Source organism: Mixophyes fleayi, chromosome 6 (assembly GCF_038048845.1).
Source record: "Mixophyes fleayi isolate aMixFle1 chromosome 6, aMixFle1.hap1, whole genome shotgun sequence".
Taxonomy (NCBI): domain Eukaryota; kingdom Metazoa; phylum Chordata; class Amphibia; order Anura; family Limnodynastidae; genus Mixophyes; species Mixophyes fleayi.
Genome location: NC_134407.1, coordinates 58322601 through 58350066, shown reverse-complemented (window position 1 = coordinate 58350066; position 27466 = coordinate 58322601). Strand labels below are relative to the sequence as shown.

Sequence of the window (27466 nt, the reverse complement as noted above, 5' to 3'; positions counted from 1 at the left end):
TGTAGGGAATGAATGAATAAAGTCAGTAAAGTGAAAAAAAAAATGCAACCTGGCATTTTTTTTCTTGGACACGGTTCATTATATTATAATCATTTATTTATATTGCACCAGTCATATTCTGCAGCACTGTACAGAGAATATGTAATCAGTCACATCAGTTCACCCCATTGAAGCTTAGACAGCATGGTATGTTCATTGGCTTATGACCATATAAACCCTAGTGTCTGTGTGTGGTAGAGGATTTAATGTAAGCTTCACCCCATTGAAGCTTACATTAAATCCCCTATCACACACAGACACTAGGGTTCATATGGTCAGAAGCCAATTAACATACCAGTATACTTTTTGGACTGTGGGGGAAACTAGAGCACCAGGAAGAAACCCATGCAAACACAGGAAGAACATACAAATTTCACGCCTATTGGTCTTGATTGGAATAAAACCCATGACCCTAGTGCTGAGAATCAACAATGCTAACCACTGTGCCACCATGCTGCCCATGTGACATATAATGCACCTGTTCTCTGACAGCCAAATAAATTATCTAGAGCAGATAATTGAGAATGAGTTGCAACCTCCATAGACAAACTACTTTCCTGAGGTATTAACCATTTTGAAAAAAATATAGATTACAGCCATAATAATTTATTCATACATCCAAATATGACAATAAATTGCCTACATTGAATATTGTGCTGCAAATGTAATTCTTAACTCTTGACAATATTATTTTTCAAAGAGAAGAAAACAAGTGGAAATGCCTTAGGGTTGCCTCACAATATTACAAAACAGCAGGAAATGATGTAGCCACAAGGACTGGAGGTACTCAATAAGTAAGAGGCTAAAGCCAAAATATAATATCGGTCAAGGGTTAATTAGAAAAAAAATAAAACAATGTCCTGGAGAGATACACTAATAATATGAACAGGAAAGACCAGTTCTTAATTTGTAGGAACACAAGAAGTGGAACTCATAAATGTGTGACATATGCTGGGAGGACACTGAAATTATCTATAAACATTAAAGGCTAAAAGAAATGCTGGAACTGCATTGCTGTGTGCCTCAGCACAAATTAATGATATGATTTTCTGGATAAAGACTATTGGTACCACAACACCAGTAGCTGCACAGAAATGGCAGGCGCTGAATACTGCTTTATTATTTATAGCTGGTAATGCTGCACACTCTACAACAGCAGCTACAATTGTTATTCTGCTCCCTTAGGTATCAACTGTTCCTCCCCACACCTCTTAGATTGTAAGCTCACTTGAGCATTTTTACAAATTGTTTCATGTCATTGTATGTAATATTTTTGTTTTGTTGCGTTTGTATTTTTCTCTGGCAGCATATCAAAGGTTATTGTAAAAGCATACATAATATATTATATACATACACACACATACGAATATATATATGTATATGTATATATATATATATATTTTAGTATGTGCGTGTGTGTATATATATATATACATACATATATACACATATTTTAGTGTGTGTGTGTGTGTGTGTGTATATATATATATATATATATATATATATATATATATATATATATATATATATATATATATATATATATATATATATATATATATATATATATATCTCAGTTATTTAGTAAACAAATATAACTCTATTTAGAAAGTCCAGTTTTCAAAATTTTAATCCAGTTAAAAAGAGAAGTAGGGGGCACAAAACAGATTAGTACTTTTATTAAATCCACCACTCATTTGGTCAAATGGACACACACAAAGTTAAAATCAATAAGCCATATCTAAAAATGGCCAATATTTGTAGCTTCAGATCGGACCTTTGACCAGCAATTCTAAATTATTTTCTGCAAAATACACACAATATATGAAATACAAAATGTATTTAAGGAAAGACCGAAGACGGGATGCAGGAATGACCGCTCTGGATTTTGTTAAAAGTGTACAACAGCTCCCACGTGATGTGTCAGAGTATGGTGCACGCACAGTTTGACATGTAGTTCATAGATCTTTATGGACTTGAGCAAAATTTTTATGTACAATCTTCTACCAAAACATATTTGGAACCATCTGCTCAGTCAATATCATAATTGTAGACAACACAGAGGCCTACCAAGCACTAATTAACAAATGAGGGACCTTGTGTCGGTGTAATTGTAGCACTATCTCTAACATTTCAGGACGCCAACACTTGAAAACACATTCGGAAGAAACTTATGTAAAAAAACTGAGCACTAACACCATTGCCTTACAGACAAGTTATGAAAAGACTACAAGTTATTCTCAGTGTTCCTTCATTTTCCTATGTAAAAGCATATGCTAAGTGTATGAACTAAGAAAAAATGAAATCCAAGGAGCCACCCTTGGATCCTGGCCTGCTCAGCTTTTAGCTGTCTATAGCAGTCACCAGCCCTGGCTCTTAACGTTTCTTAATATGCTTTATAAGCTATACGTTTGTCGTTTATGCAAATGTACTGTGAACCCATTGGATATTGTGCCCTAACATTGGGTCTTCATTTTATACTGCACCCAGTGGCGCACGCAGGGGGGGTTTCTGAGTCTCTAGAAACCCCCCCCTGCGCTAACTAAGTGGCCACTGTCCTATACAGCAGCCGCGGCGCTGTCAAAGAAGCGCCCGCGGCGGTGCTGTATTGACACTTATACGCTTCTTAGACAGCGCCGCGGCTGCTGTATAGGACAGCGCTGGCGAAACGGAGCTGCTCGGGTGTTTTTTTTTGGGGGTTTTTTGGGTCGGCGGGGAGAAACCCCCCCCCCCCCCCCCCCCGACAATCCTCCGGGCACCCCTGGCACCATTGATACTGTTTGAAAATAAAGATTTAAAAACAAGATTTTTGAGAAAAGGGCCTACAAAGGCTTTAGAATATCTGTGTTGAAGTAATCCCCTGTGTTGAAGTAATTTATAAAACCAAGCAGATATGCATTATGCTAGATAGGACATCTGGAAAAGATGAGGGTGTGAAGGTCCTTATAGTTTTATTGATAAGTATCTTTTAAAATTACACCAATATATGAATGTAAAAAGATACTTGGTTTTGTTCAATTAAAATATAAGTAAAGCTATATAATACAAATTTTGGAAGGAATACAACATAGATTACCAGACTGATGCCAGGTGTACTGATGTTCAAAGTAAATAGATAAGCAGGAACGTGTTAAATGAAATTGCCCCAAATAATGTTTCCACTGATATGTTTGAAATAAAAAAAACACTGTGTGATTTGTTCCTAAGACAAAGAGCCCTATTGCCAACATAAACAGGTTTTTGCTTTGGTGATAGGGCTGGCTATCGCTTTGAACACTTTGCATAAAACGGTTAACTCCAGCGATAGCAGACAATTACAAGTATCACAACAGTACCTGTACAGCCGCTCATATGAATATGATGAAAACAGACTCTTTAATTCTTTAAAGCATTATTGTAATGTATAATGGTATTTCATTTTAATTAAGTGGAACTGAAAATCCAAAGGCAAACACATGTAGTACTAACAATTAAGGAAGAGGCCCAGCAAAGCGGCATGTTAACTCTCACCAGTCCGGGCCAGTATAACCGGGCAGCGGAGTATGGCGATTTTGATTTTTTTTAATAAATGCCGGCAATAAGAGGATTTTGTTATTGCTGCTTAAGGTGGTGATAGAAAAAAAAAAAAAACTTTTCGGCAGGATTAGGGGGATGTACTAATAAATATGCCCCATATTATTACATTTTCTCGGAAGCCAGCTAGCAAACATAGCTTGAGTCATTAATTTGCTCTCTCTTAATTTAGCTTCAAACTCTGGACAGCTACTGCTTGAGCTGTGCTATATATACACATACATTAATGTGATATAACTGCCTGTTCTCTACATTATGTGTATGGCTTGCTTACTAATATGCGTGTAATCTGTACCTTCATTTATACAGATATAAACTGGTACTATGCATTTGTCAGTGGCAGTTACAAAATGTCTTCCCTTCTGCATTAACTCCTACGGTTGGACATTAACAATGACCTGCGGATCCCTACACAGTTTGGCATACTCAGGATCTATATAGTTCATAAGTTGAAACATCTCTGACATTAAGATGAATGATGAATTTTTAAATTTATTCATGAAAGCAACACAGGTAAGGAACATAATGAGGGGTTTTAGCTAATAAGCCACTCTAGCCATACTTAAACACCTGTTCTAGCCAAACTACTATGCCTGCTCTAGTGACACTACGACACCTGTACTAGCCAAACTTCTATACCCACTCTAGCCACACTACAACTCCTGTACTAGTCAAACTACTACACCTGCTCTAGTCACACTACAACTCCTGTACTAGTCAAACTACTACACCTGCTCTAGTCACACTACAACTCCTGTACTAGTCAAACTACTACACCTGCTCTAGTCACACTACAACTCCTGTACTAGTCAAACTACTACACCTGCTCTAGTCACATTACAACTCCTGTACTAGTCAAACTACTACACCTGCTCTAGTCACACTACAACTCCTGTACTAGTCAAACTACTACACCTGCTCTAGTCACACTACAACTCCTGTACTAGTCAAACTACTACACCTGCTCTAGTCACACTACAACTCTTGTACTAGTCAAACTACTATACCTGCTCTAGTCACATTACAACTCCTGTACTAGTCAAACTACTACACCTGCTTTAGTCACACTGCTGATTTGCTTTAGTCCATAACATATGTTCTTTCTCCTAGTTTATACTCTGCTGACTATAAATGGATTTTAATAAAGAAGTGATTACAAATTAATTTATTGGCAATTATATGCTTAATGGATGAGCATTACTTGCTCTATCATCTCTATATACAGGACAGCAGAAGGTTCTATGCAATTAAAGCTTCATGGCAGGTTGATTTATGTCATAACTGAGCAAATGTAACTTGTCAGTGATATGGTGCCCAGGGGTTTGGTGTATTTACAATAAGAAACAGAGAGGAGAGAGATGAATGCACCGAGATTAGTTTTTTTTGGGTGGAGGTTACATTTATTACAGTGGTTTATAAAATGTCAGGTAAAGTATTATCATTCTGTGCATCTATGAAAGGATGGAAATGGTGAAAGGCAGGAAGATGAGGTAGGCAAGGAATAAGTGGTGGTGGAGTGGATAAAGTGTTATATATAAATGTATCAGTAGATTATTGTATGCAGCAGTAAAATTTAGTGTATTTAACCAGTAGACAAAGTCTTCCGACATTTATACTCACTTTTTTTGCAGTCGGGATCTGCATGGATTTTGCGTACCAGAACTCCATACTTGTATGTGGTGATATTAGGGTCTTGAGAGAAGTCAAGGAATGGTTTCCCACAGCTATTAATACGTTTTATGGATTTAGGGTTCGGATCCGCAAGTTCTGAAAGTGATCTCCTGAGCTCTTCTTCATCTCTGCAAAATAACATTCCTTTATATACTTAATACAATATACACTTACAAATCATACAGACGGTGGAGAAACATTAAAGTTGTGTGTTATTGTGGGCATGAGAAACAACAACAAAACGCAAACAAATTATTTATATAATGAAAAACAGAAAAAATAACCGTCAGTTAATACAGTTAAACCTTCCTTAGCAGTCAATTTAAATAGTCAAAAGGGAGAAAAAAATAAGCAGAGGTCAATAAAGTGCCACCTGTTTATCACACAAAGTAGTAAAAAACAAGCTCTTTGTAACATTTGTACAAGCGGCACTGATGTTTTTAACTGATGGGTTTCAATCTATACACACACACACTGGGAAAAACCAACACTGGTCTCCTATTTATCTTCGCACAACTCAGTATCAGTTTACTGGATTGCTACCACAAACCGTACAGCATGTGCAAGCGTGGTCTGATGATTTTCTCAATAATTAGCTCAACAAAAGCGAGTCTGGCTTGCCAAGAAGTATGAAGCATGTAATAACACCATCTGACGAGGTACATGTATAGAAGGAAATCAACAACTGTAATCAAGCTGATAGAGTGGAGAAGACGGTTCAAAGCTACAAATATCACCATAATTACCCAATTACTCAACTGCTGAATATGGAATGTCACTTATAACGGTGGAGAATGTGGAGCCAAAATACACTTTGTTTGCATTGATTTTAGCTCTGGTGACAGATTGCCATACTTTGTCATATCCAAATAAGAACGAATATTAGACACATATGTATTCTCCTCAATTCAACATCCTTAGAAATAACTGAGCAACAAAATAACCATCCCCTTTATTTCCCTGTAGTTTTGTGTAAAACATTCTGCTTCAGCTTTATAATGTATGTATCTGCTGCTGCAATATTTCTGTTATATTATACTACATTTGTTTGTGCTGAGCTATATAAACAGCACAGATACTACACAAACAGCAAACTATACATACTATACTACACAAACAGCATAATGTAAATATACCACGTAGGCACAGATGTATTATTAGCCCTGAAAATAAATATTAATGGTACATTACAGCCCTTCTACATAGATCTTTATTTAGAAATTAATTCAAAATAGGGCATACATGCATCATAGGGTTTTTATAAACAACTATTCCTCGATTTATTTCATTATGCAAGATATAAACTAGCCTATACTCACTATTACCAGAACTATAACTGTAAAAATAGATTGATTGTGCAAACATGTTTTAATTGAAGTAGTATATCTCGCTATTCCATATACAGCAGCTTCAAAAGCGCAAACGTTAATGCCAGCCTAGAGGCAATGATTAAAGAGTAGTAAAGAAAATGTGTATTAATAATGGAGGCATTTGAGAATATTATAGTCGTGACCAACACTTTCTACTCCAGATTTTTATATTCAACCTTCAGAAATACACTTATGAGTACTGAAATTTAAGAGAGGCCTACAGTCCTTGCTGCTGTGATAGAGATAAAGCAACGATACAGTACTAATTTGATTTTATCAAGCTGTTCTCTGGTTGGCTCTGGAAGTACAGTTTAGCTGAGCATCATGTACAAGCAGAACAATGTCAAGAAATAAATGTCACAATGTTTAATTAATTTATCCAGGTCCGGATATATTTTCCATCGGATGTAGTTTTGCAGAAAGAATGTCTTGCTTTCCCTGACGGCACCCAATGCCTGGTGCATTACTTCTTCTGCCAGCTATAATCAGATTTCCCCTGGTTTGCTCAGTAATTAAATATTGAAAGCTGCTACAACCTTTGTCTGAAACACACAGGCAGGAGAGGGTTTAGGCACAAAAGAAGCAACATAGACATTTGTGCATCCATTTTATACATACCAATGGTTCCTAACTTCCAGATACAGTCCCAAGTTTTAGGGATTCGTCCCTGGAAATGTCTCTAGTTTTCAATATCGCACAAATATACAGTACATTTCCTCTTTTTTATGTATATGGTATTCTAGTGTTTTCATAAATTCTTACTCTCTGGGATTTGCAAACAAAAATGTATTAGAGATGATCAGTTAAAAAAATAAATAAAAGATTAAAACTCTGTTCAATAAATATGTAATGATCGGGATTGTAGATCAATAAAGTTTATGTATACAGCACGATGCACAGGGGCGTCGAGAAGGAGGGGGGAATGAGTACAAAGTATCCGGGACAGGGCTCCCTTGTGGGGGCTCCTTCTGTCCATCCATCAGAGCCGTAACTTAGAATTCTAGTGCCCTGGGCGAGAAAAACAAATGCCGCCCCCCCTAGCCCTTAATTTTAACCAAATTAACCTAAAATATTCCTAAATTGCGCCCTTCAGCGTTGCGCCCTGGGCGGTCGCCCCCTGTCGCACAGCCCTAGTTACGGCCCTGCCATCCATGGCACCCTTTCAGTTGCATTATGAGTGGAGGAAAGCGACTCTGGACCAACAGGTTCCTCTCTTTTGCCAGAGATGTGCACATGGTGTAGGGAGGGGGCCTCCAAGAAGCAGCCACACCAAGCCTCAAGATTCCACTCAGCAGTCCTGACTGTACATATAGACACAAGGAAAATAGAAAAAAGTATGCCGTTTACAAAAAAAAGTAAAACAAACATATACTGGCCCTGATTCATGTTCAGACGTAAGTATCATTTTAAAAAAAGAGCTGTATTCAAATCAAAGCAGTCGTCAAGATGCTTTTTGATTTGAATCTGGGTGTAAGTAAGCTCTGGCAACATGGTGCCTTACGTAGACACACAGAACAGACTGCAGTATACGCACATGCATGTCACATCAGAAAGCATACAAAAAGTGCGCATTATAAAATTAATAAACAACTCTAAACAGTATAATCATCAATAAAAATATGGATTTAATAAAAAAAAAGATGCTTTTAATGTGTACTGTACATAAAATGCCTTTTTATAGTCTATTTTGCTTGCATACACATGGTGTGTGCTATTGTGGGATGTGAACATGTCGTTTTTAAAACAAAGACTATGCAGTGTCAGTTATTATTAGCAGTCGACACATACACCTGCCCTGTAGCTGGTGCAAATGATACGACTGAAACCAGACATGCTTGCGAGAAACCCAGGACTTGGATTGCCGCCATCTGCATCAGAATGCCCTAGGCACGCCTTTACTGTACATGGCCTGTGTTAGTCCACCCCTTCCCTCGTAGGCTGTCATGCAATTGTGTTCACCGAGAATGTGCAGAGCTATTTCACGCAAGATATGCTATTGAAATGGACGGATGTCCAAATGTGAATCAAGCCCACTGTGTCTATATGTCGCTCAGCATGACCAAAAAGACCCCATCCCAATGTTTCAAAGAAATAAATACTATGCAATTAAATATTTTTGGGTCTCCTCTAATGTATTAGACATGTATTCGAGTCATGGGCTGTAACAGGCTAAGTGGTAGGATGCCTTGTGTTCACTTAGATTGGCGTTGGCCGACCAGGGGTGCGGAGTCTAACGGATTCCCCGGTATTCACCAAGGACCGCTGCTTAGCTGCCGAGAACAGGCAGGTCCCCCGACCTGACACTAAGTGTAAAACACAATACTGGACACAGTAGGAAATGGTAAGAAGCAATCGACAGCAGTTAGGGAGTAATGGAGCATAAATAGTTACACAAATGATGAATGAGGTAGTAGATACTGGTGGCAGGTGGAGTGTCAGAACTGAGCCGGGATCTGGTACACAGGCAGGCAACGAGATAGCAGGGTCAGAAAGCTGATAGAGAGTCAGGACGGAGCCAGGTTCTGGTACACAAGTGGTCAGTGAGGTTAGAGAATCAGGAGGCAGATGGATTTTCAGAACAGAGACGGAGTCTGGTACACAAGTGGTCAATGAACAGGAGAGCAACTCAGGGGAGAGAGAGCACAGGAACGAAACAAGGATCGGAAGTCAGACAAACTGTGATACTTGGTGCTCTGACACCACTACAGTGTCAGAGCAGGTTAAATAGTAAAGGGGGTTTGAATTCCTCTCCTCCTGGGTTCCGGTCAGGTGATGCCAACACTTCCGGGTGTCAGTCTGCATGCTGTTAGAGACGCTGGAATGGGGAGCAGGTAACATTGTGACAAGGGCATATTTATCACAGGGCAATAAGTCTGGGCTTTCAGTTCCACTACGTATGCATGGACCGATTCACACATGCACATATCCACTCACACTGGCTCCGTGAAGTTAACTCCTACCACCGGGCAGTTCCAGCAATATTTTATTTATAATTCGGCAACAAAAAAAAAAAAATCAGCCTAATCACTGCTTAAAAGTAAACAGGTCGCTAAATGGAGTCGATTTGCACAGTATTTACTAACGGACAGTCTCACAAGTCTTTTTGTGGCTCAGAGACACATGAAACTAGTGTGCAATAATTAATTTTAAAAATTTGGATAACATATAGGCTTAATTCCTGGAAGGGTTCTTAATATCTAAGAAGTGATCAAGAGGTCTTTCTATGCAAAAATATTTAATGAATGTCAACACATTTAAAGGTTAATGTGCTCCCAAGAGGCCAATCTTTTTACAGACACTGACCATAAGAAAACCTTCTTCAACAGTATATTATAAAATTTATGTGGATTAATAATCCCCCACACACACCCACGTTCACAGAGGATTAATGTTCACACCGATAGACAGGGAGTGTGTGTGTGTGTGTGTGTGTGTGTGTGTGTGTGTGTGTGTGTGTGTGTGTGTGTGTGTGTGTGTGTGTGTGTGTGTGTTCGCTGTCCGAATCAAAAAAGCTGCCCTTTGAAACCACATACTAGACTGGTACACAACCCAAATCAAACTTTGGGTCCAGATAAGGAAACACTTTACCAAAATCAACATTTATACACTTGTGGCTGAGAATAAATCAAACACTTCACTTCAAAATGCAGCATCTGATCTACCCAATCATTTGTAACCTCTGTGCATGACAACAGATATGGTCTATGCCATCTACAGATCAGGAGCAACCCTTGCTTCCCTCTCTGGCCTTCAACAGTTTACGCAATGGAAAACACAATGCCGCTAACAAGCTTTACTACTAATACAATGTGGTACATTGGCTAAATTAGATGGAATTAAAATTAGCTTGAACAATCCATCGTTAGATATATTGAAGTATTTGCAGCTTAGAGCTCACAAAAACAGCTCCTACTCGAACCACTCATCTGAACTTTTCTGCTCCGGTACATTATAAAACAATATAACATCTTCTGACTCACATAGCATACCATCCTACCTCATACATATCCAAGGGTGCAGCTGAAAATAATTCACTAAAAAGAAACCTTTTTTTTTTTTTTTTAAAACACACAAAGCTTGTATTGGCACCAAAACCCAGGTGACAGGGTTCAAGATTTCTTCAGGTGGTCTGACCCACTAGCAATACTCCACAAGATCCTTCCAGCAGTTCCCCCTCTACATACCTCCCAACATTTAGAATCACAAAATCTGGACAAAATAAGCCCCATCCCAGTTCTGTTCACAAATGAGTGAATTTTGTAAAACTCCTTCCACTTTCTGTGAATTGAGATGGCCCGCAAAATCGGGACAGTTGAGCGGTATGCCTCTATGCTGTTGCTACAAGAAGGCTAAAGCTTCTAAAAAAACAAAATTTGAGGTGTTGCCCATAGCCTCAGATTTTAGCTAACATTTTCTAGTCTCTACTAGATGAATATTATCTTGAATCTGATTGGTTGCTACGGGCTACTTTGAAATTCACATTTGTAAGTACAATTTTTCTCTCTAGTATGCTGCCCATTTTCTTTACCGGTACAGTGGCCTGGTTTTGAAACCTAAAATGACCAATACGGCAATAATGATAGCAGAGATTGTGCACCCAATGCTGCTTCTCAGAAAATGGGGCTTACCTTTGTTACTGCCCTTAAGGCAAGGGCAGGCTGCGCTTGGGGGGCTGTGTATTTCAAATGCGTGGCAATGTGTACTCTTCACTTTGACAGGCCGTAACACGGTGGTAAGAGTGGCTACATTAGCAATTTACCTAAGGCTCCAAAAGGCAGTTTTTCAGAGCTTGCTGAACTGACCCATTTCGCTGTCCCCGTAGAGAACTATGGGGAAGGCGGTATTAATCGTAATTTTAGAGACCCGCCAGAGATAATGGGTGATGCTCTGTTGTTACAGTTTTGATATACAGTTCAGTTACTTGAATTTACCATAATACATGAGGAGGGTGCAACTGTACTGAAGATGGTTAGGTGGCTGTTGGAGATTATAAACTCGTCAGAGAGTGAAGATAGAACAGTGTAGACAGGAGACAAAGTTTAGTCCAGGGAAATGGGCGAGGAGTGGGGGTGGGGTGGGGTGGTATAGATGAGGCAATAAGGGGGGAGTGCAGTTAAAAGTGGTGGCACAGATATCACATGTATGATAATAAATGCCAAGAGTCTTCCAATGCATTTATATATAACTACAAACCTGTTTAAACCTGCATTACCACATACTGAGGGAAACGGTAGTGAGCGGAAGGACTAACCCACAATCCCCCTCCGCCATAAAGGTGGGGAGTGGCATTGATTTAATGGTTCAGAATTACAGAATAACTGACTAGGAGAAGGAGCACATCAGTAAAAAAAAAAAAAGAAGGTCTGTAAGTGCAGCTTTAAGACCAGCCCAACAGGAGGACAATATACAGACCATTATGGGTAGATATAGATGGGAAAGATATCAGTAAAGTACTGACTGGGTTTGTTATAAGCTATCTAGAATAAATTATTGTACAGAAAATCCATTACAGTTCTCCTCGTGGGGCACGTTTAACGTTCCAGATATCAATTGAGCAATAAAACTGGTTCTGCAAAAGGAAGCAGATTTTTAAATAGTTTATACATATTTCACAGAGCTTTACAGAGAATATTTAATCATTCACATCAGACCCTGCCCCTCATTAATACCAGCTTATTGGTGTGATAAAAACTTAGTTATTGCCTGCATTTATGAAAAAATATTGCCAATAATAGCCCGGAGCAGTAATAGGTAACTTACTTCTTCACCAGGGAAGTCTTGCAGTTGTCTGCATGCATGAGCGGGGCTGAGGGCACATACATGAGGGGGGCTGAGGGCACATACATGAGCGGGGTTGAGGGCACATACATGAGCGGGGTTGAGGGCACATACATGAGCGGGGCTGAGGGCACATACATGAGGGGGGCTGAGGGCACATACATGAGGGGGGCTGAGGGCACATACATGAGCGGGGTTGAGGGCACATACATGAGCGGGGTTGAGGGCACATACATGAGCGGGGTTGAGGGCACATACATGAGCGGGGTTGAGGGCACACCCATGCAAAATGGAACTGAAAACTGAGATTTGGGCTGTCAGTTCCACTAGGTAAAGTAAAAACTGGAATGCAAAGGTATGGAGAAGCCTTTGCCGGAAAAATAATTACTTTACTGCCAGTGAAATTATCAATGGTGGCAATCCTTCCGATGTTTATGGTGATGCAACAACAAGCCCAATCTCTGGCACACAGCCTCTGTTTTCGGTGACAATAGGGCTCCTCACCCTTTGATAAATGGGCACCTAAGAACGAAAAAACACCTGGGGGTATATTTACTAAACTGCGGGTTTGAAAAAGTGGAGATGTTGCCTATAGCAACCAATCAGATTCTAGCTGTCATTTTGTAGAATATACTAGAATCTGATTGGTTGCTATAGGCAACATCTCCACTTTTTCAAACCCACAGTTTAGTAAATATACCCCCTAGCTTCCACTAACTTATGCTAAAAAAAAAAAGTCCAGCAATTGATAGACCACTTTTTCTTATATTCATGGACTCCCTTTATAAATATGTCGGTGCCACAAGACTGTCAAAAAGCAGAAATTATAGACCTGCGAGCCCTATTTCTGTAGTGGGTATATTATTTGAAGGAATTTTGAGGAATGCGATTCTAAATTATATTGTAGAAAATCATTTCCCTAGTTTTTATGAGGAAATAAGCTTCAAAATTTATATTGACTATGAAACTTGTGTGATGTATTTAGATTTTACAAAAGGATTCAATATTGTTCAACATAACAGTCTGGTGCATACAATGAGATTACTAGGTCTAAGGGAAGAAGTATGTACATGGTTAAAGAACTAGTTGAAAGACAGAAGACAAAAGGCACCACAGGGATCAGTACTGGACCCTGTCCTTTTAATCTTTTTTACATTGTAAATGGCCTAAAACATAAGATGTCTATATTTGCTGATGACACTATGCAGGATTATTCACAAAAAACAGGATAGTAAGCCGTTAATGATTCAGAGAAAATGGCAAATTGGGCAGATAAAATTTAGTGAAGAGTTATGTACCTAGGACGTAGTAAAAACTTTGATAATTACACATTAAATGGGATACAATTGTGGAAAACTGACTAAAACCAGTTGATAAAAATATAAAAAGCAGTGCATACTGCCAGGCAGTGGCTGTAAAGGCAAATCAAATCCGGGGTTACATAAAAAGGGGAAAAATTGCACACGATGAGAACACATTATTGACATTGTATAGGCACTAATTACCCACATCTTGAATATAGGGCACCTCACTGCAAGAACGACAGAGGGTTCAGAGGTGGCAATCCACATACTTAAAGGAAATGGAAGGGTTACATTATAAAAAGGTTAGAAAAACTAGATTTGTCTACTTTGGGAAAAAGTCACCATAGAGTTCAACTAATTAATACATATATAGAATGGAAATATAAATATATATATATATATATTAATTTAGAAGGGAAGTGATTTGGTTTCACCTTCATTTCATAGGAAAGGCTTCTTTGCTGTAAGAGTGGTTAGGCCCGGGTGTGGAATTTACCAAATGAGGTGGTGATGGCAAAGTCACTAACATATTTTAAAAATAGATTTGGTGTTTTTCTTCTAGGTTATTTGAAATCCACCAAGTAGTTGTGTTTAGCATTCTTCTAGATCAACAAAATTACAGCAAATGAGGGGATGAACTTGAAGGACCAGTGTGTTTTTTTACATTACTATGTATGTAAGGAGTTAAAACAAGGTATAATCATGTATTGCTATTTCAGTCTGCAGGCTATAAATATAAGCAAGTCGTGTTACTTACAGATACAAGTGCGTGTATTTTTATGTCTATATCTCACATGGGTAAATATAGTGGGAATCCTTGAAGGAATAGAAATATTGACAAGGAACAAGGTCTATTTTTTGTACCTTATTTATTTTTCCTGAGAAACTCACGTGAAATGGATGCTTATTAAGAAAGCGCTCAGCATCTGTTCTGTGTCACCATAGCAACAATGACTAGGGCAGCTGAGCGCATAGATTATGTGGTAGTATCACTAATCCCCCTGAAATGACAGGCCCCGAGAATGCAGCTCACAATAACAGGAAGTAAAAGATGGGATTGTAGGCATCCTAACTTTCACATACAATATCTGGCAGTTCACCTATATATAGATATTTCACAAACTGCTTGCATAAATTCTGAGGTGGAAACAAGGCAGGGCATACCAGCAAGACTGGTGCTCCTTGTACATATTTCAGGAATGCTCGGAAACATACTCTGTGACAAAAAAAAAAAAGACGTTTTATTTAAATTTTATTCAGATTATGAGCCAAGTGGGAAAAAAATCCCTACATGTTAGGGAATTAACCGATATTCATACTGTGGTGAGGTAAACAACAAAATCATTGCCATGTCAGTGAAGATGGATGTCAGTACACATCTGCACATTTCCAGGACAATTCATTTAAAATAAAGAGGTGGTTGCAGCTTCCATGAAAATTTGTACTCTATAAAATAAGTTTTCCACAGGAAATTGGCAGCATTGTGGCACAGTGATCAGCATTGTTACCTCATAGCTCTGGGGTCATGGGCTCCATTCCCCACCAGAGCCCTGTCTGTGTAGAGTTTGTATGTTCTCCCGCTGTCTTAGTGGGTTTCCTCCGGTTACTCCAGTTTATTCCCACAAGGTACAAAAACATACTGATAAGTTAATCAGCTTCTAACAAAAATAGACCATTGTATGTGTGTGGTAGTAAATTTAGGCTGTAAACGCCAATTGGGCAGGGAATGATGTGAATGGTTCCTTAGAATTGCAGCTGACTGCACCCAAGATGACTGCCTCACCCTCTGCAACAATGTAAAGTACTTTGAGTCCCATTAGGAGAAAGGTGCTATATAAATAAATAATTATGTATTATTTATATGGTTTACAAGCTTGAAGCAGACCCAGCATAGAGAGCTGAAAAAAAAGTGTAACAGGTACAGTCATAATTACTGTAAAAATTGTTTTTACAAAAACCTAAAAAAGGTTTATTAAGTAGTCAAAATAAACCCTGTGCACCTTGAGTTTAAATCTAGGGAGTTGTCCAGTCATTACTGTGGTATGCCAACCTAGTATAATGGTATATATAATTTCAGCCATACATTTAAATCCAAACTCCTGATTGGAGCACTGCTCTGTTACCCGAAAGAGGGACTATACATTATAGGACCTAAGGTATTCAATGGCAAACACTAAAATATACTGGGAGGAGGAGTGCTTAATATGGGTGTGTGTGTTTTCATCATCTCGCAGGATGTAGTATGAGCCAATGCAGCAAGGGCATCTCTTCTATGGCAAATTGGTTCTGTTTTCTACTGTAGCTTAGCAGCTCTATTCACAAGAAATCAGGATACAAAGTTATGTTTTGTGATCCATAGATGACTGAAGAGCTCATACAGAAGAAAAAAATAGTTAATTTCAAGGGTTTTTATGGAGTAATGGAAGTTTTTTTCAGGCCTATTACAATGAAAGTGGATTTAGATCAGAATTATCCATGTATCAAAATAGCAAAAGAAATAAAATAAAGATATTTGCACTAAATACTATTAGCAGATTCTTTTAGCAGGTCCTTCCTACATACACTTGTCTTCTGTAACGTATGCTCACTGTCCATTCACGCAATCTAGGCTTTTTTTGGGTGATAAGACGAGAGATTTTTTAACATGACAGGTAATAAGACAGAGGGGTATATTTACTAAACCGGGGGTTTGAAAAAGTGGAGATGTTGCCTATAGCAACCAATCAGATTCTAGCTGTCATTTTGTAGAATGCACTAAATAAATAAAAGCTCGGATCTGATTGGTTGCTATAGGCAACATCTCCAGTTTTCCAAACCCGCAGTTTAGTAAATCTAGCCGAGAGACTCTTCCTCATATACAATGGGTAAGCATAAAGGCCTAAGAAATCAGAATTAGTGTTTCATCATTGCTAAGCAACAGAGAACCTAGCGTTGTATTTTACATAATGCTCAATAGAAATGTTATCAAGGCTGTTTTGCACATGCAAGATAAGACAATTAACTAGCACAGAAACAAAATGCAGGATCTTGGGCAGGCTGGTAGACATGAACTTTCCTCCAGAGCATAGGCTGGACATAGGGTAACTGGTTGCTCCCAAGAAACCTGGAAGTGACACTGCATTAGCAGTACAGGCAACCATATGGTTCTAGCTTTAATGTGACAAGTATCACTGAAATGCATTGATTGATTTCAGTTGAATTTGCTTGAAGCAGCACTGGTTATTTATAGCTGATTTACCTTACACCAGGTAAATACAGTGCATCTATGCAGGAACAGTTTGCAAAGCTAAATAGCAAATGGTTATAGGTCTCCAGAACATAGATGGAACACATTGCAATGCTTCCTAGAGTTAATGTGCAAAGAAGAGAAACAGTGAGAGACCTCTTTGCATGTGCACCTACTTGTGCGCCCAGTGGCGGATCCAGGGGGGGGGCGATCGCCCCCCCTAGCAGGGGCTTGCTGCCGGCGGCTGCACACTATGTGCAGATCCGTTCAGCAGAGAGAGTTAGGGAGAGAGTCCTGCCCAACTGCACTGATTGACACAGCCGGGCAGGACTCTCTCCCTAACTCTCTCTGCTGAACGGATCTGCACATAGTGTGCAGCCGTCAGCAGCCTTAGGTGTCAAAAAGGGGGCGGGGCTAAATCCCCCCCCCCCCCTAAATTGCCCCCGGTACAATTAACTTCTGGATCCGCCCCTGTGTGCGCCTAGTGCATTTCAAGGTGAACATTCACTTCACATTGCTTGGAAGTGCTCCTGGAAAATCAGCACAAAATGCATACCATTAAAAGGATAGGTTGGGGGATGTTGGAAAATCAAGTCCTTTGGCCCCATCCCACAAAACAGAATACTCTAGTTAAAAGCTGTGCCGGATTTCCAGGGACCATCAGTTACATTGAGGTTTCTCCCTGACGGTTTCTTCAAAATATTTTCACATTCTACAAACAGTAGAAGTCATACTGAAGGATAGTATTGGAACTGTAATAAGATGTCCTACGGTCATGTCCTCTGGCTCCATTGTGCATACCTTCTCAGGGCTTACTTTCCCAATAGAAGTCAGTCAAAAATAATTATTCACGGTAAGAACGGTTTATGTTCTATATAATACATATATCCGACCCACGCAATAGTGAGAAACCTTTAGCAAATAGCAATTTTCATTTACCAGGGTTGTTCATATGTGAAAATACTAAAGTGAGGACTGATGTGGAAATTGTATTTGTACATAAAAAAAAAAATCCCCCCAAAAATCCAAAAGCAGCTATTTTGCTGAAAAATTCACAGTACAATTAATCCAAAAGCAGCTATTTTGCTTAATAATTCACAGTACAATTAAAATAGACAATATAAAAACATTTCTTGTTTATGTAGTGGCAAAAATTAGAGCAATATAGTAAAATAAATTGTCATATCCTTGTTTGGATGGATTGTAGCAGAGATATATACAGTATCTCTCTCTCTCTAATCAGATGGCTTTCTCTAATCAGATGGCTTACTCTCACAGTCTAGATTAAAATTAATTCAAAGTATAGCTCACATCTCTCCATGCACTAAACTATGTAATAGGCTTAGAATGTGAGTCATTATCAACTGTTCCTGTAGCTTACTATAGATCTTTGTTACTTTTCTGGTAGCTACTATACAATGTATAAAGACCTATTTTTACAGACAGTACAGATCGTATAGTTCCCCATTCTGAGAGCCAGTACAAAATGCACAGCTCTATCAAGAGAGCAGTATAAAATTGGTCCAATTCTGATGACCAGTACACAATGCACCGTGACCAATTCTGATGACCAGAATGCAATGCAAGGAGCCTCATTTCATGACCAATACACAAAGCCCCATTCTGATAACCAACATAAAAAGGTACACAACCGGATTCTGTTGATCCGAGGATGATAGATAGAGAACCGATATGTTGCCCAATAGAAACACACCCCTGAGACCCCTGGCTTCCCAACGGGCATAATCAGTAGAATAGAAGGGCTGGGCAATCACGGCAGGGGCTGATTTTGTAAAATCCCACAAAAACTATAGGAGAGATGACACATATATCTTTATTAGGTATATCAATCAGGGGACAGTTTGGGGTACCAGGTGGGAGGAACAGTAGCTTTTTTCCGCTGAAAATAATACAATTATGAAATATTCCACCAATATTCCAAAGGATAAAGTTAGCAATTCCCTTTAATTAAGCAGGCAAGTCGGTACAGTTAAACCCCATGATATTTAGCAATGAAAATGTGAGTGGGTTAATTATATTGCTTAAAAGTTTACATTTTTGCATCTTTTTTTTTTTTACTACAGTTATGATAAAACAAGTACATGCTGTATTTCTGTGCTGGTTCTGATCTGTTACAATGTTAATAATACCATTATTTATAATTAAAAAACAGACCTTTTTAGAGGAATTAGAATACTTTTCCATGCCCAGCAGAGACTGCAGCACAATGCTATAGTGATAAAACAGTTGCCTGTATTGCTGTTTGCTCTAAGCTTGCAACCCACCAAATACACTGCTAATCTGTGGAACCCCAATAAAAATATTTGAAAGAAAATAAAATATGCTTTATATATTTCATATCATGAAAAATCCTTCATGTGTTTTAATAATAAAGCTGGTCTATGATGCCAGCTGGTTAACAGACTGCGGAGAACATACGGATAACCCCAGGTGGCTCGTTTCTGCACTACATGTTTTGATTGCATGTGTTATTTAGGTAATTTTTCCTAGTACATTCCTTCCATTTAAAAGATTATTACTGTAAATCACAAACAACACGATGTGCCCACAATGCTCACAGTGATCTAATGTGACAAGGCAAATTATTATGAAGATGGAAGAAATGCCTAATGGCTGCCAGATGGGACACGTCTAGGTTTGGTTGTGTGATTTTACACACAAGCCTGAGGATAGAGCGTATGCAATGCAGTCACACCCTGCATGACTGGGAAAGTCATCTCAGCCACTATTGGAGCACTACAGATATGCACATGATAACAAAAACAGTTGAAAATAACAAATTGGTCTTTAGGATCATTTGTATTTCCTTAAAGTGACATAAGCTAAGCTAAATGATTCAGCATGTATCCAAAAGTTCTGTCTGCGAAGTATGACTCTACAGTACATGTTTAGATTAAAATTATATCTAGGTATTTTCCATCTTAATTACCAAAGGAGCAATATGATTACAAGGTTTTGCAAATTTTACTGAGCTCATGAGGATAAAACCTAACTCTAAATAAACCCACATAATATCCAGCCTGTGCACCAAGCCACTGTGTCAGATACAGCCACATGCGAGTAGTCAAATCTTGTTGGGTGGTTGATCTAAGTAGAGAGCAAGATCGGAAGCAGGCAGGTGGGCCGCCTGTTGTCTGCCATAGTGTGTTGCAACATTTTGCTGTACATCATGCAAATGATCCGATATTACTCACATTCTTGGGCATCCGCAAAGTGGCAAAACCATAGAGGAGAGGGGATTATCTGGGAATCATATCCCGAGAAGAGTCCAGATGGATATTTAATATGAACACTATCACCAAAGGGACTCAACATTGATTTTGAACTTAACAACTTATTGTGACACTTGGGACTAGATTTACTAAGCTGCGTGTTTGAAAAAGTGGGGATGTTGCCTATAGGAACCAATCAGATTCTAGCTGTCATTTTGTAGAAGGTACTAAATAAATGAAAGCTATTATTATTATTATTATTATCATTGTTTATTTGTTAGGCGCCATAAGGTATCCGCAGCGCCGTACATGGTACAAACAGTAGACTATACAGGGTAGAACAATACAGAACAATAAACACAAAGTACCAGAACTTCAGAAACTCCAGGCAGGCAAATACTGTAAAGACGGAGCGGAAGAACAGGTCTGGAGACAGGAGGGGAGAGGGGCCCTGCTCATACGAGCTTACATCCTAAGGGAGGGTAGACAAAATCAGACACAAGAGGGAGCCGGTGAAGCAAAGGGGAGAGTAAAAATGAGCCAGGGGAGAAACAGAAGGGTGAGAGGTTAAGTGGATGGTTGGTAGGCCTTAAGGAACAGGTGAGTTTTAAGAGCCTGCTTGAAGGAGCACAGATTGGGTGAGAGACGGATGGAGCGAGGGAGGTCGTTCCAGTGAAGGGGGGCAGCTCGGGAGAAGTCTTGTACTCTAGAGTGGGAAGAGGTAATCAGAGTGGAGGAGAGGCGGCGATCATTGGCTGAGTGCAGGGAGCAAGCGGGAGTGTGAATGGAGAGGAGGTTAGAGATATAAGGGGCAGTAGACTGGGAGAGAGCCTTGTAAGTGGTGGTGAGGAGTTTGAAAAGGATTCTGTAGGGGAAGGGGAGCCAGTGTAGGGCAAGACAGAGAGGGGAGGCAGAGGAGGAGTGGCGTGAGAGGAAGATGAGTCTCGCAGCCGCATTGAGTATAGAGCGGAGGGGGGCGAGGTGGGAGCAGGGGAGATAGAATCTGATTGGTTGCTATAGGCAACATCCCCACTTTTTCAAACCCGCAGCTTAGTAAATCTAGCCCTTGGTGTCTACATAATCCCTCTCACTTTCCCATCTCATTTGCCAATACCCTGAATAAAAATTACTTAGGGTCCAATTCCACATATCAGCTGTATTCTTGCTCTTTCCAAGGAAACACCACTTTATCTGATATAAATATATCCTTTGCACTTCTAAGGACTTCTATTAAAGTATCACCTATTTTGGACCATTTCCTCATTTATTTAAATAATTAGGACAGCTCAGATATCTTAAAGAAATACTTTCTTGTTTATCAAATGACTATAGCTACTATCAAGTAACATTAGCAGCAGCAGCATATTTACCTTCATCCATATCTATTACACCCTGATAGCATGTACAGGTGGCCAGTTTATTTGTTATTCTATTATTTTTTTGTTTTTAGGAATGAAGAGTCCTTTCGAATAACATTTACACCTATATATACTTCATGATATATTGTTTATTTTCTTTAAGGATAAACTAATTTTTCTCTCCAAGTGGTTCCTGGTAATGTCAATCCACTGACCTAGCTGCCGATTGGCTCCCTATTCACCAATCAACTACTGGACTATGCCATGGCACCCTTTTTAAATTTCTACCTGTAAACAGGTAAACTATCTATCCCTGAGGAAGCTGTTGAGCGAGACGCATTGGATAAGATTATTTATATCACACATCATCCAGAAACCTATTACGTTAGTACATCTGACGGAGAATCGGCATCTGCTTGATCTTCCACGCATGCGACCTGAGGACTTAGCCGCAGCCGCGACTGCTAGGACTCATACTATCCCTCTACAAAGCCGGAGTGAATCACCAAGAGAGGTGGAGCAACCAGGGCCATCTTAACAACATTATGGGCCCCCGGGCAAAGCAGTGCACCGGGTCCCATAGATATAGATATATAGATGTATACAGATACAGATATAGATATATAGAAATAGAGATATATAGATGTACTTGCTCAGTGACCCTTGTAGGTTTTTTTTGCAGGTTTTTTTCTTTTGCAGGATTATTTATTCTCATTAAGAGCCGTGCCTATGGGGCCCCCTTGCCCGTGGGGCCCCCGGGCAGCTGCCCATCGTGCCCAATGGAAAAGATGGCCCTGGAAGTAACATCTACATAACCCTTCAAGAGGGTAAGTTCCACCGTCTATTCCCGAACACTGGGGCTACTTTTCAGACTGAATACGAGTTACTTGTTTACACTCCTAAATTAACCCAAGATTATCGCAGTTCTGCTATATTGGAAATATTCCGTCTGCCTCCATATACCTGCACTGTCTCACCCTTTCTCTCCTTGTTTATGCCACCAGCGGTACAGACATATCGGAGGACATTGAACGTTATGGTTACAGATCCAACTGATTGACTTCCACCAGTGGCTTTGGTACTATTTACCGTTTGGAATACTTCTGCTTTTTTTGATGATCTTGAATTTGGACTTTACCTCATCGGCGTGTTAATTTGGTTTTTCAGTAAAGAACATTTCCAATTTTTTCCTGCAATTCCCACTCAGGATTCATGCATTACTGGCCATTTGATTTTTCTATTTGCCATATCCACCTTAGGTTGCAACCTTACTCATTTATTATTTTTTTCATGATCTACTCACTTCTGTGCATTAGTAAAATGTATTTTAATTTATGATACATCACTTACTGCATCTATTTGCGCCAAGGGGAAACACATTTTTATTTCATTCCATCCGAAGGGCTGGAACTCCCCTTCCACTCAATACCAGCCCCTTAGGACAGCATTACACTTCCACGCATATTATCCCCAACACCATTTTTGTTTCTATGGGCCGCCTGTTGTCAACCGCTGGTTTAGAAATGAAGCCTTGTTTGGCTCTAGTCATGTAATATTATTTAGTTTGGTTGATCTGAGCCTTTGCCTAGGGTGTCCTCTCTCACTTCAAACTTAATTATACAAGGAAAATTCAAGCACTTGCGGGTCCATCCAACTCCCCCATCTACTTGAATGGTTTTTATTGTTGGCTGATCAAAAACTACCAGCAATAAATATTTACATAGGCACACTCTCCATTTACAAATGATGGTGTAACCAAGTTTTTCTGAGTTAAGGATAGGTAGACTGACCCTTCCATGGTATTTTCACTGCTCATTGCCCATTTGCCACACAGGACCTTGTGACACTGTAGCATTACAAGAAAATCCAGTAATCACGATGGGCAGTAATTTGTGGGGTTTCCTATATTCCCTGGTTTATAATCTTGCGCAGCTTTGGGCAGGTCTTAGTAAACTGTTAGAAGCCAAGGAGTTAAATGCAGTTGTGAATTCCAAAAATGTATTTCCGAAATTGTGCCTAGCACAGGTCAATGTATAAAACAGACATTTAGTTTATACCTGCGTGTAGACAATGAGCAAATTTAGGGGATTGTTTCTGAGACCTTTGGCTGCTCCCTATCGAGTTTTCAGTCTTTTCCAGCCTGGTCATACTTCCATTCACATCATACTCTGCTCCAAAAAATAGACTTCCCCCTTCAACCATACTTGCCTACTCTTCCGGAATGTCCAGGAGGCTCACAAATTTCAGGTATTGTCCTGCTTCATGCTCAATTCCTAGTATTATGGAAGCCCTTGGGCCTTGATGACACAATTTTGTGGGATGAAAATCATGTGATTCGTGCTGCCACAAACCACCCCTGCACTTGACCTCCTTTCCTGTTGACTGACATGACAAGTAGGCCCCCAACCTTTTAAATTAAAAGAGGATGATCACACATTAATAAAATTCACGGAAGAGCTCTTGGGGGCAAAAAAGGGATTCTGGGTAATAAAAAAGTCAACTAAACAGTGAGCTTTGCAAGTAGACTTACTAGTACCAATAACATCATGATTTTTTTTACACGTTCATGCCATATTGTATAATGGGGGGGCTTAAAAAAAATACAGTAAATGTACTATATGCCCTTTTTACTCATTGGTAGTTATTTTACATTAATTCACATTTTTATTTATATTAAAATGATGGCTAAAATGTCATAGGCCACTTGTTAAGCCCTAAACTACCACATAAAACGGATTAAACAGAAGAAGCTGTGCCAACAGGAGAATATTGAACCAAAGATTTCAGATTTACATTGCAGTGTTTCTTTTACAAAGGTCTTGTGCAGTGAACACTTCCACTAGAAGACCCATGAACTTTGTTAAACTAAGCTTTCTAAATCATTATTGTCAGTGCTGTGATTTAGAACACTAATAATAGGGTTCTGGATTTGTTGACATTTGAAAGAAAAAAACCTCCAAAACATTATACTGTGCATTGACAAGACAAGGAGTTGTCATCTGCTTATTACTGGTATGATAAACCACTGGGAGCAAAATAGCTTCACAAATACGTGACAACGAGAAAATACCATGTCTAAACCCTAGGGAAAGATGAATAAATCGGTAACTGTCTTATGCATAAACAGCATTCAAGTGTTTAAAGCTACATTACCACCTAGAAAACATTTTCATACATAAAGTGGTCCCCTAGCCACAGCCCAGGTGCTGCTACAGCTCTTTTTTCCTGGGGCTCTACCGATTCTGTAATACAGTACTTGCAAACAAATATCAACGCCTTTAAATGGTTGTGTGAATGGAAGGACCAATCACAAGCCTCAAACAATATATTGGTAATCCCGCTCACCCATACCGCACCAACATTTTTAGAAAGGAGAAACAGAGGAGCCCTGGAAAAAACAGCTGCATGGAGGACCCCCAGGGTTTTTGCTAGGGAGAGGGGCCACCTAGGAAAATATTGTACTAGTTGGTAATGCTTCTTTAAAGGACAAATGTAGCTTATTCATAGGTTAAAGGGTGGGCTTATTTTGACTGTATTTTTATATAAACGCTAAGCATGGGTGGAGCTTCCAAAGTGAAAAAAGCTTAGTCCCTATATTATCTTAACATTTAAACATCCATAAATTTCAGCAATCAACACTTTGATTTACAAAATTCAATACATGGCATCCAATGTGAACGTATCCGTGGAGCCTGAACGAATAGAGGAGACACTAACATACAGTCTTTAGCCACAGTTATCCATCAGCTTCAGCTGTGGTCCAGGCATTGAGCTTAGAATTGCTTCCTTATAATGGTGCAATTGGGCTTGAGTCCAGTGTGATGGAGAACGAGTTGCTTGGACTGTTCATTTGTGCAATTTCCGTTAGTCTGGAACAGCTTTATACTTTTAATTACATATTGTGTGGCTCCACTAATCCAAGACTTTGACAATAATTGTGGTCAATACAACAGATTAGAGGGAACAAGTGTAATTAAAATATCTATACTATTGTTGCTTAGATTTATTATTTAAAGTATAAACCCGACCATAACCAACAATTTTGTTGAATGTATTAATCACCACAATTTTCTAAACCTACACCCACTGCACTCTGCAGTTGCTCCTTAACCTTTTTCAAACAGTTATAGGCATATACATCCGGTGGTGGATCTGGCAGCTGATCAAACGCAATATAAGAATAACTATAATTTTTATTTTAACTCTACCCAACATGTGTTTATTTGTTTTGTTTTTGGTGTATTTCATCTTTAAGCATTTATGTTCACTGTAAAACAGTGTTGCTTTTCACTATGCATTCATCACTTACATTTAAGTAGATGTCCACTTTTGCATTGTTTTAATTGTGTGGCTCTCTGTGTATACTGCCCCTTAGGCAGGAGAACATGTGACTTGAGAGAAGGAGGATCTTTGTTTGCTTGCCAAATATGACAAGAATCTGAAACCTTGTTTAGAAATTTTCAACAATAAAGCAGGGGTAAGTGAGGTTTTTGCTAAATATAAAATTTAACAATATACAGTGCTATTTTTTTTGTTGCTAAAGGGATACAATACAATGGAGAACACAAGATGTTATAAGTCACCTTTGTAAATGATATATAACTCTTCGGCAGAACATTTGATTATTTATCATTTTAATATTCTGATTGTTTATTTATGACAAAATCTGTAGAACACAACCAAGGGACAAAAATCTTGACAGATGGCTTAATCAGAAGATTGCAAATAATGCTGTCCACACACATACAGATCTGGTTGGCCAATTTACCAGGGTTTTTTCTTACAAACTGGCCCCAAATTCCTATGTATGTGACCTGCTAAAAGATCTGCTTCATCCAGCTGGATTTTATTTGATCAGGAAGGACTAGGAGGGTGTTTTTGTGACTGTCAATTGTTTGTTCCGGCTAAATGACTGGATACAATTTGATCTTTCTTGTATGGTTAAAATGGGAAAATGATTGGGCAGAGCAATTGGATTACGTAATGTCGCCTGAACTAGATCTTAAAGGGTCCTTGCTTTGCTTGACAGTAAGAGCCTTGCAAAACATGTATTGTTGTGTAAGCTCCAATGGGGCAGGGACTGATGTGAATGTGTTCTCTGTACAGCGCTGCGGAATTAGTGGCGCTATATAAATAAATGGTGATGATGATGATGATGATTGTTGTCACAGTAGGCTTTTTTCCAACTCTAAAACGTATGTGCACAATGTCATGTAACGGAAATGGCAGCTGTCTCTTTCCAATGGGCTGACACCAGTTTAATCAGTTTTATTGTGCATTGGTTTTGGGGATCTTTAAGAAAGGGCTTCTGTTATAACAGAACTCCACCTTTGCATGGGATGACACAGATTTGGCCTGCACACTGAAAGCCAATGCACCCAACTTGATAGAGAATTCCATATAAGACATAGGAGGACTATGGCAGGGTGTTTGTGCTCACAAGCAAGAATGTTGTCTGATTTATACTTCTCAATCTAGTAAAGTATCAACATAATGCTTTTAACATATGAGGTGAACAAAACAGAACTAAAATATTTAGCAAACTAAACCAATGTGAGGTTGGTTAATGGATCATAATGACAACAGTAAGATTAAATAATGGCTAAATGTATGTCAACAGTTTAATTCCTCAGTCCTCTGGCATACAAATGGTATTGAAAAAATGAAGAGAAAACACAACATGAGGCGTGGAGTGTGGGGGGAGGATATAGGTCACGCAGAGGGGGGGGTAGAGGGTTGACCACAAACGGTGAGTAGTATGTATGTTTGGTGGTGAGAAGTGTGTAGGTGATTGAGAAAAGTATTTGAATGTGTGAAAGACATCAGACATTGGTCACTGTGTGAGAACTATGAGCTGGAAGGAAACGAGTGTTCCGCAAACTGCCATGGGGTACTACTCATTTTAAAATTAAAT

General features: G+C 39.1%; 1 protein-coding gene across 3 annotated transcripts in view; it reads right to left on the bottom strand.

Annotated features, from left to right (window-relative positions):
- The window catches only part of PSD (pleckstrin and Sec7 domain containing), a 228879-nt gene that overhangs the window by 16077 nt on the left and 185336 nt on the right, over positions 1 to 27466 (bottom strand). For all 3 annotated transcript variants that reach the window (XM_075216624.1, XM_075216623.1, XM_075216625.1), the window contains one exon: positions 5233 to 5411. In XM_075216624.1, coding sequence (XP_075072725.1) covers positions 5233 to 5411 — 179 coding nt within the window. The remainder of the gene's footprint in view (positions 1 to 5232; positions 5412 to 27466) is intronic.